Raw genomic sequence first — 19,988 nt, 5'->3', positions numbered from 1 at the left:
ATTGCTTTAAAAATTTATTTATAGTAAGTTATAAACTTTATTACATGAGCATAAAGAGATAAAGTACTGAAAAGAACAATTCCAAGGAAACATACCAAATACTGAAAGTTACTCTCTTGAGAAATGTGACAGTGAGACTCTTTTGTTTCTTTATCCTCCTCAGTCATTTCTTAATTTCCCAAGATTTTGTGGAATCAATCTTTATATTATTGGGTAATTTCTAAAAGGTTTAAATCTTTGAACAACTGCTTTAAGTTCTATGTTCATGTCAGTCAGTTATACTCAGGGCATTAAAATAATTTGATCAGGGGCTTCCCCGGTGGTGCAGCAGGTTGAGCACAGGGCTGTGAAGCTGTCTGCAGCCTCTGCAGCATGGGTTCGATTCCCAGCCGGCCAGGGAGAAACCCACATGGCGTGGCAGACCTCTCCTGTCTCACCCGCTGCTCCCCTCAGCAGTGTATTTCGTCAGTCTGCCTGTTCTGCTCCCCGCTCTGTCTCTGGTGAATTCTCTCACCCTCCTGTGCCTCTGACCTATACCCCGGTTCTTGTATAAATAAATAAATCTTATAAACAAATAAAAAATAATAATTTGATCAATGTATAAACAGCTACTCATTGGTTCTGGTTTTGAGCTTCATTTCACAGAGACACAGACCTAGAGAAATGAACGCTGCTGAGCTGTTGGGCATGAAGTCACCTTTGTTGTGAGAGCAAGGCCCACACCAGGTGCTAAGCTCAAGACAATGAAGAGTAGGAGGAACACAGCAGTCCTCCATCCCCTCAGTTGCAGAAGCAGGTTCCATGTGGCCTTGTGCATAAAGTTGAGAAGGGGAAGAAACAAAGCTGAATTCATACCTGACTCACAAGTCCATGAAAGTGAGATGTACATAAACATGGGGGGAAACAGTCCAAATGAGGCAACAGAATAGTTCTAATGGGTGAATAGGCACCCCAGACTCCCCAGTAACTAATAACTTCCAAAATGTAATCCAAAATCACTCAATATACCAAGAAGTAGGAAACTGACACATTCTCAAGGTAAAGAACAATCATGAATGACAACCCCAAGAAGATTCAGCTGTGCACATTATCAGTTATTATCACCATTCTTATGAAATGAAGATGAATATTCTTGAAACTAATGGAAAAATTCTCAGCAGAGAAATAGAAAAATTTTAAAGAACCCAAAAAAAATTTATAAGTGAAAAACAAAACATTAAAAATTCACTAGATGGACTCAAGAGCAGAATTGTAAACTTGAACACAGATCAACAGAGCAACAAAAATTATTCAATCGGAAGGACAGAGGAGAAAAGATTGAAAAAAAATTAACAGAGACTCAGGGAATAATGGAAAAACATCAAAAGATCTAACATTTGTGTTGCTGGAGCCCCAGAAAAAGAGGATAAAGTGACTGGTGCAGAAAAAAAAAAAAATCTGAATTTACTGAAAGATATAAATTTACAGATTCAAGATCAGCAAACAGGATAAACTCAAAGAAATCCACACTCAGACACATAATCAAAAGCTAAAAACCATGAAAGCTGTCAGAGCAAATACATAAAATGATTGAACAAGGATACAAAAGACTAAATTCATCACCAGACACTCTTGCAGTCAAAAGACAGTGGCAAAAACATCTTTAAAATGTTAAAAGGGAATAGCTGCCAACCAGAATCTTTATCAAGAAAAAATTTCCTTCAGAAATGAAAGCAATATAAAGGTATCCTCAGATTAAGGGAAACTAATAGATGGGCTCTGAGAAATACTAAATGATCCCAAAGAGAAATAGAATCCAGGAATAATAATAAATACCTGATGCATAGTGGACTATTTCCCCTCTGATGTCATTTAAAACATCAGAAGTACTAAAAACAGTAATGATAACATAATGGGGGTGCGGAGTACTCCAGTGTCTGTAGTGTCTGCAGATGAAACACATGACAACAATAACAAGGCAAGAGAAACTTGATTTTCATCCTATGCTCCTTAATCATTCTTGAAGTTTCACTTTATGTATATATCACTTTTTTGGTTTTTTTTTTAAAAAGTGTTCTGTTTGGTTTTCTAATTAAAAAGAACCAGAAACCCAGCTCCTGCCTGTGGCACTCACATGTTTCAGGGTTTTGTTTGGATGACTTGATCACTCCCCCTTCCCTTGTGAATCCTCCCTGGTCAGCCAGTCAGGACAGCACTTGGAGGACTGGGCCACCCATGGGTCTGTGTGGGTCTGCACAGGGGTTACTACAACGCTAGGCAATTTATCAAGGTTTCCTGCTTTGGACAAGCTGAGAAAGATTCCTTCCCTGGGCTTCTGCCCACTGCCCCCACAAAGCTGGCCCCACAGGGGAGGGGACACTATCCCTCCACTGGACAGAGCCCTCTTGGAGCCAAAAGCGTGTCCTGGTCCCATGTTACAAATATTTCACAGCCACTCAGTCATGGGTCAAGCAAGTGTAGTGGGGAATGAAGTTCCAAAGGGTTTTAAGACTGTCAGGTACTTTATATTTGTAGGATCTCAAATTCATTTAAGAGTCCATCACAAGCTAAGGGATGTTCTCCCCAGTGAAGTGCACCCACACATAGAAGCATGCATACAATTTCAGAGAATTCACAAATTATCATAAAAGCCCATGCAGATTAGCTGTGACAGAAAAAAAAGAAACAAAAATAGCCTGCAATCTTGCCCCTAGATGCTTCTATTGTCAGTACTGTGGTGTGCACCGCTCAGACTTTGTCTTTGCACATGGGTTATTGTTGGCATTGTCTGACAAAAATGGAACTGTGCCATACATGGTATTTTGAAATCTGCTGTTTTCATTTAGCAATGACTTGCTGTCAGCAGGAGGCCTAAGCAGAACCACCCTGGCCACTACCTATGAAGGCAACTATGTGGGTGAATAGCGTCCACCAAAATAGGTCAGTTGGTGTCTTAACCCCCAGGATCTCAGGAGGTGGCTTTGTCTGGAAACAGGGTCTTTGTAGATGTACTCAAGTCAAAATGAGGTCATGAGAGTAGACACTAATCCAGTATGACTATGTCCTGATAAAAAGAGAGACCCCATGTGAGGACAAGGCAGAGACAGGGTGATGTGTCTACAAGCCCAAGAAAGTCCTGGCAAACTAATGTAGCAGCCATCAGTGACCGTAATTTAGAAAACAAGAACTCAATTCCTTTATTGTTAAACATTAGGGAAAAACTCATGTAGAACCAAATGCTCAATTTAGACCTGAATCCTAGGCTTTTGTCACCTACTGTGGCCACATCACCCATCTCTCTGAACCTTAATCCACACCTGGCAGGCAACAAATCAACTCCCAGGACAGGAGTGATCACTAATCCTTCCAAACTTCTGTCTTCACCCTGACCCCTCTACCAAACTCCAAACTACAGGCCTCCTTGACAACTCAAACCTGACGCATCTAAAGAAAAATGCTTACTTTTTCCATCCAGCCCTGCCACTTGGAAAGGGGTATCCACTGGGACTTAGACCCAACTCAGGTGGCATGCTTCATGTCTCTGTCCCCTACTGGTAATCCTCGAGCAAGATCTGGCATGTCCCACCAAAGCCAATGGCCATAATAACCATGTCACTCCATCCCTATCACCCCCAATGACAAAGCAACCCTTCTCCGGACAAGTGCAACAACCAAAAATGACCCCAGCCATTGCTGAACATCCCCTATGGGCAAAAGTCCCCAGGTGAGATTAACCGCCTGTTGTCACCCTGCTGCTATAGCTGAGGTCTAAGCTGGAGAGGTTACCTCAGCTTCCTATGGGGTCCCTGCCTCCGGTTCTGACCCTAACCCACCTGGGATCATCTGGCTGGGAATCACCCACGAACAAACCAAGTTAATACACAGTTCTTAAAAAAAAAAAAAAAAATTCCAGTTGTAATGGAGGCATGGTTTGAGATGAGAAAGGACACAAGCACTACAACACCCCTCACTCTATGTGTGTGTGCACGGAGATGGGACTCCTCTCCTGAATGTGACCCCAAAAGTAACCAAAGAAAAATGGACCAAGGCCACATGATCATTTCCACCTATTAATTTAAAAACTGCCTTAAAAGTTGACTGGTGGGCCTCCCCTGGTGGCGCAGTGGTTGAGCGCTGGGCTGCAGGGCTGCCCGCAGCCTCTGCAGCGCAGGTTCAGTCCCCGGCCGCAGGCGAGGGTCCCACATGGCTTGTAGACCTCTCCTGCCGCCCGCTGCTCCCCTCAGCAGTGTATTTCGCCAGTCTGCCTGTTCTGTTTCCCGCTCTGGCTCTGGTGGATTCTCTCACCCTCCCGCGCTTCTGACTATACCCAGTGCTTGTATAAATAAATAAATCTTTAAAAAAAAAAAAAAAGTTGACTGGGATGGTAAGTAAACCATCCTATGTTCTGCTGGTGGGAAAGTACCTTGAGGCCACCGTTTAGGAAGCTCCTTGATAATACCAATAAGACCCCCCCACCCAACACTCCATTTGGAATTTAACAATTCCATTTCTGAAGAGCTATACTGAACAAACACCACCACACAAAGGAGGAAAAAAAAATCTATGTGCAAATATGTTAAAGTGATATGTTACATGGCACATACTTAATATCCTCAAAGGAAAAACTGGAAACGATTTAATAGTTCAGTTATGAGAAAAAGGTTGAGAAAACTTTAATATAGCATCTCCACAGAAGTGAAGTCTATAAGTAATATAAAATAAATGAAAAATACAAAATTGCCTCTACAACATTTACAACTGTTTTCAAAACACATAATGAGGAAAAATAGGGGAAAAGGAGTTTTAAAAAACATAGTAATAGAAAAACAAGTAGAAGAGACTACAAATGACTTTTATTTCTTCTAAACTTTTCAAATTTTCTTCAAAAGGCAGACATTACTTTAAAATTTTTTTTTAATGAGTTGTTTCAAAGGAATAAATGAATCTATTCCTTTGGGCTAAGGCCATATCCTCAGAGGCCCCTATCAAAGTGAACATAGCTAGTTGGCATCAGGCCCACAGGGACTCACACATACCCCATGTCCACTCACACACACCCCCATATGGGGACAGGGACAATTAAATTGTGATGAAAAGGACAGAGAAAGGCCCAAGTGATGCCAGAGAGCTCCAACGAGACAGAGAGAAGGGAGTCTGTGTAGGAGAGTTCGCCCAGCTTGCCCTCTTGGTGCCAGCCTCCTATAATATGCACCATGAAGCGGGTAAGGGATAAGAAGGTGTGACTATCTGGCCTCAGAGGAGGGGAGGGCAACATTGTATGCTTCTCCTCTCACTCCCCTGCACAATCCCCTCGAGGAGATTTTCCTCCAGCAGTCTGCCAAGTCTCAGAAACAGATTAAAGTGGCATCCAATCTCAAATGCCCCACATCACATAGTTATCAGAGCTATTCTTTTGTCTCACATGCCCATGTGGGACCCAGTCCCCACCTCTGTCCCAGACTGAACACTCAGTGAGTCCCATAAGCTATTGTCACAGCAGCTGTTCCTAACACTCATTCCTTGAGACCACCCAGGAGAGAGGGACAGCAGGACGTGCCCTGGACTGCATATAGGAAGTCAACCCTGCTCAGTTTCTCCCCACAAACTCCTGAAGAGTTTCAGACGACAGGCACAGGTGGGCCGTCTGACCCAGCATCTGCCAAGGGGGTCCAGACCAGGAGCACTGACCTTCTCCAGCTTTTCGAAGTACTCTCGGAGGAACTTCATGGGGCGCTCTGGCTTGGTGATGCAGAGATGCACGATGCAGTCCTTGAGGACCTGCTGGACGCTGTGCTTCTGCACATACAGTTCACACCCCTTGAGACTCTCATCCTCATCCAGCTGGTGAGAGGATGGGGAAGCCATGGCCACCAGTCCTGGTTCCTGCAATAAAACACAAACCACTGCCTGGCTGAGCTGCCAGACCAAGGGCGGCCTCCCTGCCCCCAAAATACACCTTTTACACATAACACAAGGTTTAGCATCCTGGTCAAAGCCAACGAGCCATGTGACAAGATTGCACAGTACAGGGGCACAGGGTTTTATTTGGCACTTGTCAAGGCCCTCTCATTTTGAGGGGCCAGATGAGTTGTTAACATATACCAGCAGTCTTCCTTCTAAAGAGACACTGGCAGGCAGTGGGAGGGCAAACAGAATGGGCTGGTGCTGCAGACCCTCAGTCTCTCCCGTGGTGGGCGACATAGGGACAGTTGGGGTCCCGGCAGCTGGTTTTGTGGTCTCGCTTTCACCCTCCCTTCCCCCTTTTGTAAGGACAACTCTGGGAAAGGTGAAAGAGTCACACCCGCGGGCCCAGCTGGAGATCCCCCCACGGTGGGGGGGGGGGGGGACCGGCAGATGGAGAGCTGCTGCTGGGGGGTGGCGTGGCCTGCTTCGCAGGAAAATAAAGCAAACGTGGGAAACAACTGAAGTCCAGCAGAGGGGCCCTCAGGAGGATGGAATATGGAGAACAATGACAGGGCCGCCGCGTTCCCGACCCCGCTCTCCGGGCTAATTCCAACGCGGTCGGCGGAGCCGGCCCGGCAGGGTGCCAGGCCCGGGGACCAGCCCGGAGACCCGCCTGGAGATCCAGCCTGGAAGCAGCCCCAGCGCCCAGGCTCTGGCCGCGGGCTCCGGGAGGCCCCGGCTGGCCTCTGCGTCTGCACGCGGCGGGGACCCTCCCCAGACCAGCCCAGGGAGCAGGAACTCCCCCAAGGCCCGCATTCTCGGGGGCCTCCCAGTGGGCCACAGCCCCTTCCGGAACCGGCCGGGGATCCGGCGCGGACCCCAGGCCAGCCCCTGGCGTACCTGGTTGCGCGGCGCCCGAGGCAGAGACAGCTGCGTGGGGACGCGGCGACGCGGGGACGTTGGACAAGCGGGTCCCGCACTGCAGCGGCGCCGCCCTCCGCGCCCGCCCCCGCGCGGCACGGCCACCCCCACCCGACCCTCTCCCCCTCCCCCACTCCCACCCTCCTCCCGCACTGACCCGCCTCTCCCCGCTCCCCACTTTCCAGTCAAGCCCCCACCCTTGTTCCCGCACCACCCCCACTCCCATGCCCATACCCCACCCCCTACCTCTCATCCCCATCCCTACTCCCCCCCACCCTCCCTGGCTTCCACCTCACCCCTCACTCTGCCCCACCTCCCACACTCTGGCTTCCCTCCCAGTTCCCCTCCCCCTCAGTTCTTCCTCACCCCCTAGTCTACCTCCACTTCCCCTCCTGGTCCTCCTACTCGTCCTCCTCGAGGGCCTTCTCTCTGGCCCCCTCCCCCTCATACCTCTAGCGCTCCCCACCTCCACAGTCTGAACAGGCCTCTAGTAGGACACCTGTAGATCATCTACCACCGCCACCCTTTCAGGGTGCACACCCTGAAAGTGCCCACCCTGACTGACTGCAGCCCACAGGGCCCTCCACCCCCACACTGCTCACACCTGGTATGTCACATCTGCGCAGTTCCAGCAAGCACACCATTCTCCACAGTCTGTCTAACCCAAGGCCAGAGGGGTGGCCAGGTGGCCCCAGGCCACACCAGGGAGAGGGGAATTGAATTCATTTTCTTGGTTTAGGGCTCCAGGTTCCCCCAGATGCCCCAGTAGGAAATCACAGAGTCACCCTAAATCCCTTCCACCATCTTTGGGTCACTGAGACCTGCAGGGCCTCTAGGTAATTCTTAATCCACAAGCCCAGGTCTGCAGAAAAGAGAATTTTTCTGTTGCCCACCATTGTGTTTTGCTCCCATTCTACCAGGATGGTGGCAGAAACTTCATCTCCATGGGGGAAAGACATCTATCTGCTCATCTGTCCATGTACTCCCATTCACGCTCCCCTGTCTCCCACTTACCTGTCTCTGCTCACCTGTCTACATTCATCTGTCCACACTCACCTATTCCTACTCACCTGTCACATAAGCATGGCAGAGGAGCCTTGCTCCCGCTCCCGAGCAGGGCTCACCTGGTGTGACTTTTTCCTGCCAGAGTGAAAGTAAACTAAACAGGTAGTCAAACTAAGAGCTCCCTTCTACTTGCCACCCTCCTCCCCCCATCCTGTGTCGGCACACTCACTCCTGTCCTAGCCATACCTATCAGAAGAGGCTCGTTTTTTAGGAATGTGATTCCATGTTCACCTGAAGAAAAAAATCCATCCCACCGCCAAGTTCAGCCTTTGACTCTTTAGCTGCAGACACCTTTCTCCAGTGAGTCCTCCTCCCTTCATCTCTCACTTCTCGCCCTCCTGAAGCCAATGCTTCAGGCTCCACGAGGATGGCTAAGAGGGGAAGGATGACAAAGGAGGTCAAGTTTCATCTGAAAGATGTGGGGGTAGCTGCTCAAGAGCTGGCTTGCATGACAAGGACTTCCCAGGCTCAGGGGGCAGAATGTCAGCAGGTGCACAAAGCCCCAGCTGTGACTTCTATGGAGCTTCTATCCTCACATCACAAGGTGGCAGCTGCCCCCAGTCTTACCAGGCCTTTCAGGTCCCTATTTCAGGGACTTCCCTACCTTTGAGGGTCATAGGGCAGATACCCCAGAGAATTTGATCCCAATTCACTCCAGCAGCAGTATAGGGCATGAGGCCAGTTGCCCCAGTCTGCAGACAAGCCTCCCCATCTCTCTGGCTGACCTCTCATGTTGATGGGGTTCAGATGAGGGGTTCAGTGAGTGAATGGGGCCTTTGGGTTCCCTCTGAGAAAAGTTTCGACAGAGTTTCCATTCAGCAGCACAAGGCAAATTTACTAAGGAAAAAGACAAAAAGAGGCAAAGGTTGCATTTTTAAAGGACAGGTTTATTAGGAAGAAAGAAAAGAAAAAAGAGGCACCTGCATAGACACAGGTGGGCAGAGGGCTGTGTTTCGCCAGAGTCATGGGTCTCTTTCTATAGTGTCCTTTGGGGAGATTCATTCTTTTGTGGAATTTTCAATCCATCTATTCATTCTGTTGTGAAATCTATCACTTGTAAGATCTGGTTGGGTAAATCTTTAGGATGGGTATTTCTTTGTAACTATCGGCAGTTCTCTGTATCCCCACCTCCAGTCTGTGCCTATAGATTTTCCATGACAGTCCATGAGTCAGGATTTTTCCATAGCCAGTTTAATGACTCATTAATCATTTCTACCCCCACCTCTAGTTTCTGGCCTTGTGAAGCTTCCACCTTATATTTTCTACTTTAAGCTCCCATCATTGCGGTGTGTGTGGAGGGGAAAAGCTTTTCAAATGTCCTGCTGGCTCACTGCTCAATCCCAAAGATAAACCAACACAGAGGCAGCCACAGGCCCAGCATTACAAAGTAAGGGAATAAGGGCCTTGCCAAACCTGCCTGAAGTGCACCCTGTATCCAGGCTTTCCAACTGGGTCAACCAGTATATCCCTTTGATTTCATACACAGTTGCTGCTGTGCTTTTTGTTGGTTGCAACTGAGAATATACCTGCTGATATACACAATTTACCTGCATAGATAACCTCAGAAAACGGTCCTTGATAAGGAGGAGTTGGTAGGTAGACTTCGAGTTAGGGAAGCTAACTGGATGATCAGTGCCTTTATGTGAGTCATGAATTCAGAGCTGGGTCGTGAATCCATGTGGGCCCTAATATTCAATACATGGATTGTTACCCCGCTGGACAGTTTAAATTCTGGTTCTCAGAGGGTGTCCAAGCAGCCATGTCCTTCTTCTGAAAACATACAACTAGTGATCACATTATCCATTCACAAATCCCAGTAAATTGTGCTTGTCTGAAATTGTCCCCTTCACCCACTGAGAAGGACCCACCTATGGAATAAAGGTATTCATATTCCCCAGCTCCCGGGGTCCTTACTTAACCCCCAGAACTGAGGACTGAAGACCTGAGTGACCAAGCCTCTAAAAGATCCAACTTCAACGTCACATTCTTTTCCCAATCATCAGCCACCCCAAACTCTAGGCTCTGTCAACTCAATTTACCCGCCAAGATTCAACTTAAGTGTGACTTCTGAGGGATGCCTCCCTAGGTACTGCATCTCCACGAGAGGCATTCCCTATCCTTTGCAGCTCTCATCACAGCGGGACGGCGAAACAGGAGAGGCTATTAAGCTTGCCATGTCAAAGAACCAACAGGCATGGATAGTGTTTGCCTTATCTTTTATTCATTCTGCTTGACAAGGGAGAGGAAACATTTTCTGGGGAGCAGGAAGGAAGCTTTCAGGTCCCACCCTGGCTCTGGAGTGGCCATGGAGCTCTGTGGTCTGAGAGGACTGCAGCAGACTTCCTGGTGTCGTCCTGACCTGTCCCTCACACCAGCCATGCCTGACCTGTCCCTCACACCAGGGTGAATAAGATGGTGTGGGGGTGGCTGGAGGAGAGGCTGTGGATGGTAGTGATTGAGAGTGGTTGAGACAGGTGAGAACTAAGGGCAACAGACTAAGAATGGAGCAAAGCACATGGCAAGAGTCCAAAGACTCAACAGCATAATGATTACTCCAGGTACATCTCCTCGAACTCACCGGGCTCCTCTCTGGAGCAGCCATGCCAGGGACCCTGTAGGGATTCAAAAGCTGAGACCACTGGAAAAGCGAGGTAAACTGAGGAATCAGAGACTAGGAAGAAGGGGAGAGCCACAGAGTGGCTGCCAGGAGCTTCTGAAAAACTTCCTGAATGAGAACCACGGCCCCTACCCTCCACCTCCCACCAGGAGGTATCAGGAAGCCTTTATAACAACAGCTTTCTCTAATAGTTGACTTTTAGATTCTTCACTGTGTAGGTCTGGGGTGTGAAATTTCACACAAATTTTGCCACAAAATGTCAATGAAGTCTGCTCTAGGCATTTCTCCCTGGTTTGGTCTTGGGGGTGTAGCAGGCAACGCATGAGCTGAGGGTGGCCCCAGGCAGCAGCCAGAAAGAAAACCAGGCCTCAAGGGCTACCAAAACCCACTTGCAGTCAGAAACACATGCTTCCTGGCCATCCTCAGGTGAGAAGCCAGCTCAGCCTCCTCAGGTAAGCTACATCTGGACTTCTGACCCACAGACACTGGGGGGTGAATCATTGTGTGTTGTTTTCAGTTATTCTGTTTGCAGTAATTCCTTACACAGCAATTGATAACTTATCTAAGAGGAGAGTACAGGGAAAGAGGCCCAGTTTTACAGGAAAGCTGGTGCAAGACAAGAATAAAACAGCTGCAGGAGTGCTATGGACTAAATGTCTGTGTCTCCCCCAAAAGGGGAGGTGGGGCTTTGAGGATGCTTAGGTCAGAGGGTGGAGCCCTCTATAAGGGATTAGTGCCCTTATAGAGAGACCTCAAAGAGCCACCTTGCCCTTCTACCATTTGAGGACACACAAGAAAGTGCTTCTATAATCCAGGAAGTGAATCCTCACCCAATACCAGATATGCTGGTGCCTTGATCTTGGATTCCCAGCCTCCAAATTTGAGAAATGAGTATCTGTTGTTTAAGTCACCTAAGCCAGGGTATTTTGCTATAGCAGCCTAAATAGACTAAGACAACTAGAAGCATGAAATATTAAGCAATGTCATAAATAAAGTATATTACAGGGATAAAAGAATTAAACTGTGAATCCAACATGTAAATATGTATGAACATTAGAGATCAGAAATAAACATAGTCCAGAAATAAACCCAAATATTTACAGGAATTTTATATGTGATAAAGACTGTATTATATATCAGTGGGGAAAATAATGTTCAATAGTTTACAGATAATAAAAAGTCAACTGGGGAAAAAATAAGCTGGATTCTTATCACCCGCTTTATATAGGTAAATTTCAGATCAAAGATTTAAATATAAAAAGTGAGACTATAAAAGTAATAGAAGAAAACTTGGGAAAATATTTTATCATCTTGGGCAGAGGAAGCCTTTTTAAACCTAACAAAAACCCAGGAGCTTTCAATTAAAAATGCATATATTCAGCTATATAAAAATGAAAATTTTCTGGGCCTCCCCGGTGGCGCAGCAGTTGAGCGCTGGGTTGCAAAGCTGCCCGCAGCCTCTGCAGCACCGGTTCGATCCCTGGCCGCCAGGCGAGGGTCCCACATGGCGTGACAGACCTCTCCTGCCGCCCACTGCTCCCCTCAGCAGTGTACTTCATCAGTCTGTCTGCTCTGCTCTCCCCTCTGGCTCTGGTGAATTCTCTCACCCTCCCGTGCCTCTGACTGTACCCAGTGCTTGTATAAATAAATAAATAAATAAATAAATAAATAAATAAATAAATAAATAAATAAATCTTTAATTAAAAAAAAAATCTTTAAAAATGAAAATTTTCCATGTTAAAAAATACATTCAAAAGCCAAAACAAGAAATATGTTTATAATATACATTTCAAAGGGTTACTTTCCTTAGCATGATACCCAAGTTCACTCAAAATGAGAACAATGCAAATTAAAATTATAGGGATACTATTCTTTACCTGCCAGATCAGTGAAAATCGGAAAGTCCAACAATATTGTTTTGGTAAGGATGTGGGAAATAACACTTTCATACATTGTTGGTGGGAAATGATACAGCCTCTATGGAGACCAATTTGGAAAAACTCTCACCGAAAATTAAATGCACAGGTCTTGGCAATGCAGCTTTATTGGATGTTATCAATAACTTGGTAAAAATGTATCAGTGCTACAAATTTATCTATATATCTGTATACTTTGTCAAGTGCACAAAAAATGAATGAAATAAAACATAAAGAAGAAAAAACTAAATATCCATCAATAGGGGCCTGATGAAAAATATTATTGCATATCCAGACAGTGGAATACTATGCAGCGGTTAATAAAGACACAGCAACTCTGTATGAACTAATATTAAACCATCTCCAAAGTATGTTCTTAAGCAAAACAAAACCAAAACATGGTCTGAAACTTTACATAGGTTGCTATTAATTAAAAGGTGACATTGCATATCGGTGGGAAATTACTGAGGCAGCAACTATCTCTGCAGAGTACTGATAGCACTAGTGATAGAGGCTGCTTTGAGATGGCATCTGTGTGTCTGCAGAAGCAGGAGACTTGTTGGTTAATGTGTCCTTTGAAATTTTATACTATATTCATGCATTACCTGTACAAAAATAATTTTCTGGAAAGATGGAGAATTCAACATTTTCATTATTGTCACTCTCTCTCATCCAAAACCAAACAAAGCCACAATAAAGAGATTTTGTGTTTGAAAGCATCATCCCCCTAAGAACTGGGAGAACTAGAGAAGACCCCAACAAAAATCTGGGATCCTAAAAGTAGTGGTTCCCACTGATTTATGGGAACCAAGGAAACTGAGCTATGAACTGGCAGTAGGTGGGATCCTTGAGGACAGCCCGATTCATCCCACTGAATCCTCCAAAGCCTCAGCAGTGGAATTTACCAGATACCTGGGAGGGAGTGAGTAGATGTGAGGAATTGGCCTCATGCTCAGAGTGACTGTCTCTCTCCTACCTAGGAGAGTGCTGGCCACTTATTCTCTACATGAAATAAAACAGAAGACTCCACCTAGGACACAGTAGTTGAGGAAGGGAGAACCAAGCCAAAGACAAGAGAGAAAGTGAGGGTCAGCACACCAGATGCCCAGCAACCCACCCTGTTCAGCTCCCAGAATGCCAAAGAACAAACCTCTGCCCTGTCCAGGCCACTGGTCAGCTTCTCTAAACAGCAGTTCCTAGAGACACTGTCTTTAAGGGCTCCCCAACACCTCCCAACAGCAAAGCTCAGAGCACAGTGACCTCCCACATCTCCAAGCTCCCAATCCTCTCCCTAGGCTAGAGGGAAAGGCCACAAGGCTTTGCCCCAGTTTCTCTCACTCATGCCATGCTATGAGGATGCCCACATGTTGGAGGAGGTGAGGCCCTGGCAACCGGAGTGACCAGTATCTGGATGGCTCCAACCCCAAGGCCAGAGCAGAGACTGGCTGTCGAGCTGGGATCAGTTTAGTCCTGACTCACAGTATCTGCTTACTTGGTAAATGCCATTGCTGGAAGCCAATAAGTTTTGGGGCGAGCAGTTCCCCTGCATGGCATTAACTGGAACCTGCCTAGGACCAATCCCTCAGCCAGTGATATGCTATCCCTGCAATGCCTGCATCTTCGAGGGTTTTCTCTGTGTGAAAGCACCACCTTCTGTCCAATTATCCAAGCGAGAAGCCCAGGAGTCCTCAACAGCTAGCTCCCTCCCTCCCTATCGTTGACAAGTTTTGCCAGTGTTATCTTGAAATTGCTCACACCCTCTCCCTTCCCCCACAGAGCCATGTCTCCTCTCCCAGATGACACCCTTCCCCTGTGCCAAGTCTCTTCACTCTTCAGATCCCACTTCCAGCTACTCCTGAGAATCCGCCATCACTCACATCATGACTGCGTCTCTTTGTGTTGCCTGAGTGACCATCTCCCCACCTGACCATCAGCTCTGTGAGAGGAGGGAGCTGCCTCATCTGGAAGCCACCTCTGTCCCAGGACACCCAAAAGTGTCACATATTTGTTAGATGAAATAATGAACAAACCAACCAAGTGTTATTTGCAAAATCAGTATATTACACAGTTTGTTAAATGACACACTTTAAAATATATGTACCCAGAACACTGAACAAGTGAGAATGACTTGGAACAGGCTTCCTGGAATAGACTTGGGAATCGCTTTTTCCTTTCCTATCTGTGGTGTCTATTCAGTGGAGGAAGTGCTTTCTCAGCCCCTAGATATATATTTGCATAGCTCTGTCAGATTTCGGCACAAATGTAAAGAATTTCAAAGCTGTACAGTTAAAATATAAACCCATGTTAGTTGAGTCATAAGTAACCAGCGCTGCGAAATAATTAAAGCTCCAAACTTGTTTTGTGAGGTCCTTCTGTGGGGGCAGACTGGGAAAGGAGAGAGAGATCTATTTGCTTTCTCCCCTTCTTGCTCTCCCATCCACCATTCCCCACAGACGTCACTCCCCAGGCCACTGTGTCAACACCACGGACCTCATATGAGCGAAATAACACAATATATGTTCTTTAACCTGCCTTCTTTAACTTTGCATAATGGTTTCTAGGTGCATCTGTGTTGTAGTGGCAGTACTTGGTCCCATTTTTAAGGACAAATACCATCCCATTGTATGATGGATCACAGTTTGTCCATTCATCTGTTGATGGACACTTAGATTGTAGATACCTTTTGGCTATGGTAAATAATGCTGCTGTGACCATGGTCAAGTCCCTGCTATCATTTCTTTTAACTATATATCCAAACGTGGACTTGCTGGCTTAAGTGGGAATTCCCTATTTTTTATTAACACTGTATTATTTCCCACCATGACCACACCATTTTACATTCCCACCAGCAATGCACAAGAATCCTAATTTTCTCCACAACCTTGTCAACACTTGTGAGCTCCTCATTATTTATAACCGTCATCCTATGGGTGTGATTGCCAGAATGCTTCAGCAGTAGGCATGGAAATAGCTAGGCATCATTTCTGCCACATTCAAATGGTCAAGGCAAGTTACAAGGCCAGTTCAAATTCAATACTTGGGGGCCTCCCCAGTGGCGCAGTGGTTGAGCGCTGGGTTGCGAAGCTGCCCGCGGCCTCTGCGGCGCCGGTTCGATCCCCGGCTGCTCCCCGGCCACCGGAGGAGGGTCCCACATGGCGTGCACACCTCTCCTGCCGCCCGCTGCTCCCCCCAGCAGTGTACCTCGCTCCTTCTGCCTGCTCTGCTCCCCGCTCTGGCTCTGGTGAATTCTCTCACCCTCCCGCGCTTCTGACTGTACCCAGTGCATGTACAAACAAACAAATAAATAAATAAATAAAAATACATGCCTCTTTAAAAAAAAAAAAAAACAAATTCAATACTTGGGGAAATAGACAATGTGTGCAGGGATGGAGAGAAATGTCAGTGGCTATATTTGGAAGCTATCATCTACATTTACTATGTTATAGGCTATTTGTAGATATAGAAGTTCCCTTCTATTTCTAATTTATTTTCAAATTTATCATAAATAGGTGTTAATTCACCAAATGCTTTTTCAGCAACTACTATGATCATCATGATTTTTCTCCCTCTTTTTTTTTAATGTGGCAAATTATCTTTTTTTATGTTAAATTAATTTGCATTCCTGGAATAGACTCAATCTGGCTCACAATGTATTGTCCTTTTAAAACTCCCTTCTGGGGGGCCTCCCTGGTGGCGCAAGAGGTTAAGCATCAGCACTGGGAAGCAATCCACAACTACTGCAGCAGGAATTCAATTCTCTACCAGGGAGCGAAACCACGTGGTACAGCAGACCTCTCATGCCTCACCTGCTGCTCCCCTCAGCAGTGCATTTCAGTTCATCAGCCTGTTCTGTTCCCCACTTTGTCTCTGGTGAATCCTCTCACCCCCCTGAACCTCTGGCCTACACTCCAGCTCTTGCATGCTTAGATAAATAAACCTTAAAAAAAATTTTAAAAAATGGGCCTCCCCGGTGGTGCTGCAGTTGAGCGCTGGGCTGCGAGGCTGCCCACAGCCTCTGCGGCGCCGGTTTGATCCCCAGTCACCGGCGAGGGTCCCACATGACAGGCAGACCTCTCCTGCCTCGCCCGCTGCTCCCCTCAGCGGTGTACTTGTCAGTCTGCCTGTTCTGCTCCCCGCTCTGGCTCTGGTGAATTCTCTCGCCCTCCCATGCTTCTGACTGTGCCCAGTGCTTGTGTGCATAAATAAATGAATCTTTTTTTTAAAAAAAAAAAGGGAACCATGTAAAAAAAAAAAAAATTAAAAAATAAAAATCCCTTCATATCCAGACAATATGTTAATGCTTTATTTAGGATTTTTTTGCATTTGCATTCAATAAAAGTGGTCCTTTCATGTTCCTTTCAGTAATGTCCTTGTCATCTTTTGGGGCCAGGAACATGATGCTGGCCTCATGAAACAAGTTGGGAAATATCTCTATTTAAGGTTGGAGTGATTTCTTTATTATTTGCCAGTAAAGTCATCCATCAACAGACATCATTGTGGGAAGTTTTTAAGTGAGAAATTCAATTTCCTTAATAGGCATCAGCTTCTTCTGACTTTCTATTTCTGCTTGTGGAAGTTTTAATTATTTTTCCTAGGATTTCTCTATTTCAGAAACTTTGTTGGCATAAAGCACTTCATATCATTCTTTTAGTATCTTGTGTGTTAAGAACCTGTAATGGTACTGCTTTTTCACTCCTTATGTATTTTGTGTCTTTTTTTTTTCCTTGTCAGTCTTAACAGGGGGTTGTCAATTTTATTAGCCTTTTAAAAGAACAAATATATGGGTATATTGTTACACTTCATTGTGTGTTTGTTTTCCTATTTAAGTAATTCTTGCTATAGCCTTTATTATTCCCTTTCTTTTATTGTGTTTGGATTTGTCTGTATTCTTCTATTGAGAAAAAAATTAGCATTTTTTTTTTATCCTAGATAACTAGAAGCAATTGTAAAGGTACTTGTAGAATTAAAGAAAAAAGTCTGAAATCAATTTGACTATTGTTCTTTTAAGGGTAGTCTTTTTTTTCTGACAAACTTGTGTAAATTTGTCTTTTTTAAAGTTTGTCTTTGATATTTTTAAATTTTGTAAAATGTCAAGATGTGTGCCTATTTGGGTGCGCCCTTCAATCTAAAGGTCTTTCATTTTTCTTTAACTCTGGAAAATATGACTCCATTATTGCTTCAAATATCCCCCACTCCCCATTTTTATTTCCTCTTTTTCTAGGACAGCAATCAACCAAGTATTAGGTTTTTTGCTTCTGTCACCATAATTCTTACTTTTAATTTTTTTTCTCATTCTAAGAACATTTCTCTCTTTTATAGGCATGTTTCATTTATGTTAATACATTGGTCCTTCTGTTCTACTGTCCCTACTTCTGTAATCCAGTTTATTTCTATTCAATTTGGCAATGTTCTGGAGAAAGGAGAGCCCATCCACATACACCCAGCCCCATCCCAAGCCCCCGGGACATCACTAATCTCTTCCCCATCTCTATGTTATTTCATGAATGTTGTATAAATGGAATCTTGCTATAGGTATCCTTTCTATGATTGCATTTCCTCACTCAGTATAACCCACTGCTGAATCAGTAGTTTGTTCCATTTTATTTCTGAGATCAGCTTTTTCATTTCCACAATTGAAAAAATCCCTGTTGCCTGTTGTTAGTAATTTTTAGTTTGATTCCATTATTGTCAGAGCACATGTCCTGTATGACTTCAATTCTTTGACATTTGTTGAGGCTTGTTGTATGGCCCACGAAATACTCTATCTTGGAATATGTTCCATGTTGACTTTAACAGGATATGTATTCCGCTCTAGGTGGGTGGAGTGTTCCATAAATGAACAGGAGTCTGGTCTGCTGATAGTGTTCTCCTTGCTAAAGGTCTCTCTGGTTGTCCTGTAACTGCTAAGGGTAGAAGCTGAAGTACTCAATTATAATTGTGGATTTATATCTTTCTCCTTTCAGTTCTAGTAGTTTTTGCATTATATATTTGAAAGACCATGGTTTGGGGCATACATATTTGAGATTACTATATATCATTCTAATGAATTGATCCTCTTATTATTATGTCTCTTCCCTTTGAAATTTTCCTTAGAAAATTCCCTTGGAAATTTCCTTTGCAATTGTCTACTTGCTCTGATATTAATATAATCACTCTGCTTTTAAAAAGAAATGTTTACCCCTCAGCAATGTATTTCAGTCAGTCTGCCTGTTCTGTTCCCCACTCTGATGAATTCTTTCACACACAGCCCCCTACCCCCTGCATCTCTGGTCTGTGCCCCAGCTCTTGTATGCATAAATAAATAAATCTTAAAAAAATAAAAAGAAATGTTTAAATGATATATCTTTCCCCCCATTAATTTTTAGTCTACCTATGTCATTATATTTGAAGTGACCTTCAGCATAAAGTAGGCAACATAGAGTTGGGTTACTTTTTAAATTCACTTTACCAGTCTGTCTTCAAACTGCTGTGCTTAGGCCATTAACATTTATTAGGGCTTAAGTCTGTCATTTTATTGCTTGTTCCCTCTTTTACGCCTTATTGTTGGAATTCCACCTATTGTTTTTTGGGGTTTTTTTTGAGTGTATCACTAAGTTTTCTTAGTGGCTACTCTAGACATCACCAGATGTGCAACATATCAGCCTACTAGTATCCATGTTTTACCTCATCCAATGCCGTGTAGAAGATTTGTACCCTTCTCATTTTTTTTTTTAAGATTTATTTATTTATACGAGCACTGGGTACAGTCAAGAAGTGCGGGAGGGTGAGAGAATTTACCAGAGTCAAAGCGGAGAGCAGAGCAAGCAGACTGATGAAGTACACTGCTGAGGGGAGCAGCGGGCGGGGCAGGAGAGGTCTGTTGTGCCATGTGGGACCCTCGCCAGCGGCCAGGGATCGAACCAGCACTGCAGAGGCTGCCGGCAGCTTCGCAGCCCAGCGCTCAACCATGCACCACCAGGGGAGGCCCCCCTCTTCTCATTTTTCAAAAACAATTATTATGAATATTTCCTCTATACACACTGAGTACCACCTCAGGGCTATGTTTGCTTCAACCATTAATTAGATATGATTAAAAATACTCATGAGGTGGGCCTCCCTGGTGGCACAGTGGTTGAGCGATGGGCTGCTAAGCTGCCCGCAGCCTCTGCAACGCCAGTTCGATCCCCGGCCACCGGCAAGGGTCCCACATGGTGTGCAGACCTCTACTGCCACGCCCGCTGCTCCCCTCAGCAGTGTACTTCGGTCCTTCTGCCTGTTCTGTTCCCTGCTCTGGCTCTGGTGAATTCTCTCACCCTCCTGCACTCCTGACTATTCCCATTGCTTGTATAAATAAATTCTTTTAAAAAATTAAAAAAATAAAAATACTCATGAGGAGAAAGATGGTTAGTTACATTTGCCTCTATTTTTACACTTGTGTTGTTCCTAACTTTCTGAAGGTAGCAGCTTTATTCTGTTACAGTTTTCTGTTTAGAGAGTTTCCTTTAGCCATTACTCAAGGGTAAATCTGTTAACAAAACTGTGAGTCTGCCTTCACATGAGAATTTTTTTTCCTTCTCTATCCCCAAAGGATACTTTGCTGGGAGAGG

The 19,988-nt window shown here is 45.1% G+C and overlaps 1 protein-coding gene across 1 annotated transcript in view; it reads right to left on the bottom strand.

The window, feature by feature from the left end:
* PRKAR1B (protein kinase cAMP-dependent type I regulatory subunit beta) overlaps nucleotides 1-5,844 on the bottom strand; it is a gene marked incomplete at both ends in the record, with an annotated part of 96,395 nt that extends 90,551 nt beyond the window's left edge. Inside the window, one exon of the mRNA XM_084250872.1 lies at nucleotides 5,668-5,844. Coding sequence (XP_084106998.1) covers nucleotides 5,668-5,844 — 177 coding nt within the window. The remainder of the gene's footprint in view (nucleotides 1-5,667) is intronic.
* Between the last annotated feature and the right edge of the window lie 14,144 nt (nucleotides 5,845-19,988).

This window comes from Talpa europaea (assembly GCF_964194135.1).
Source record: "Talpa europaea genome assembly, chromosome: 12".
In the NCBI taxonomy this organism is placed as follows: Eukaryota; Metazoa; Chordata; class Mammalia; order Eulipotyphla; family Talpidae; genus Talpa; species Talpa europaea.
The sequence above is the reverse complement of the archived record's forward strand: the minus strand, read 5'-3'. Positions and strand labels throughout refer to the sequence as shown.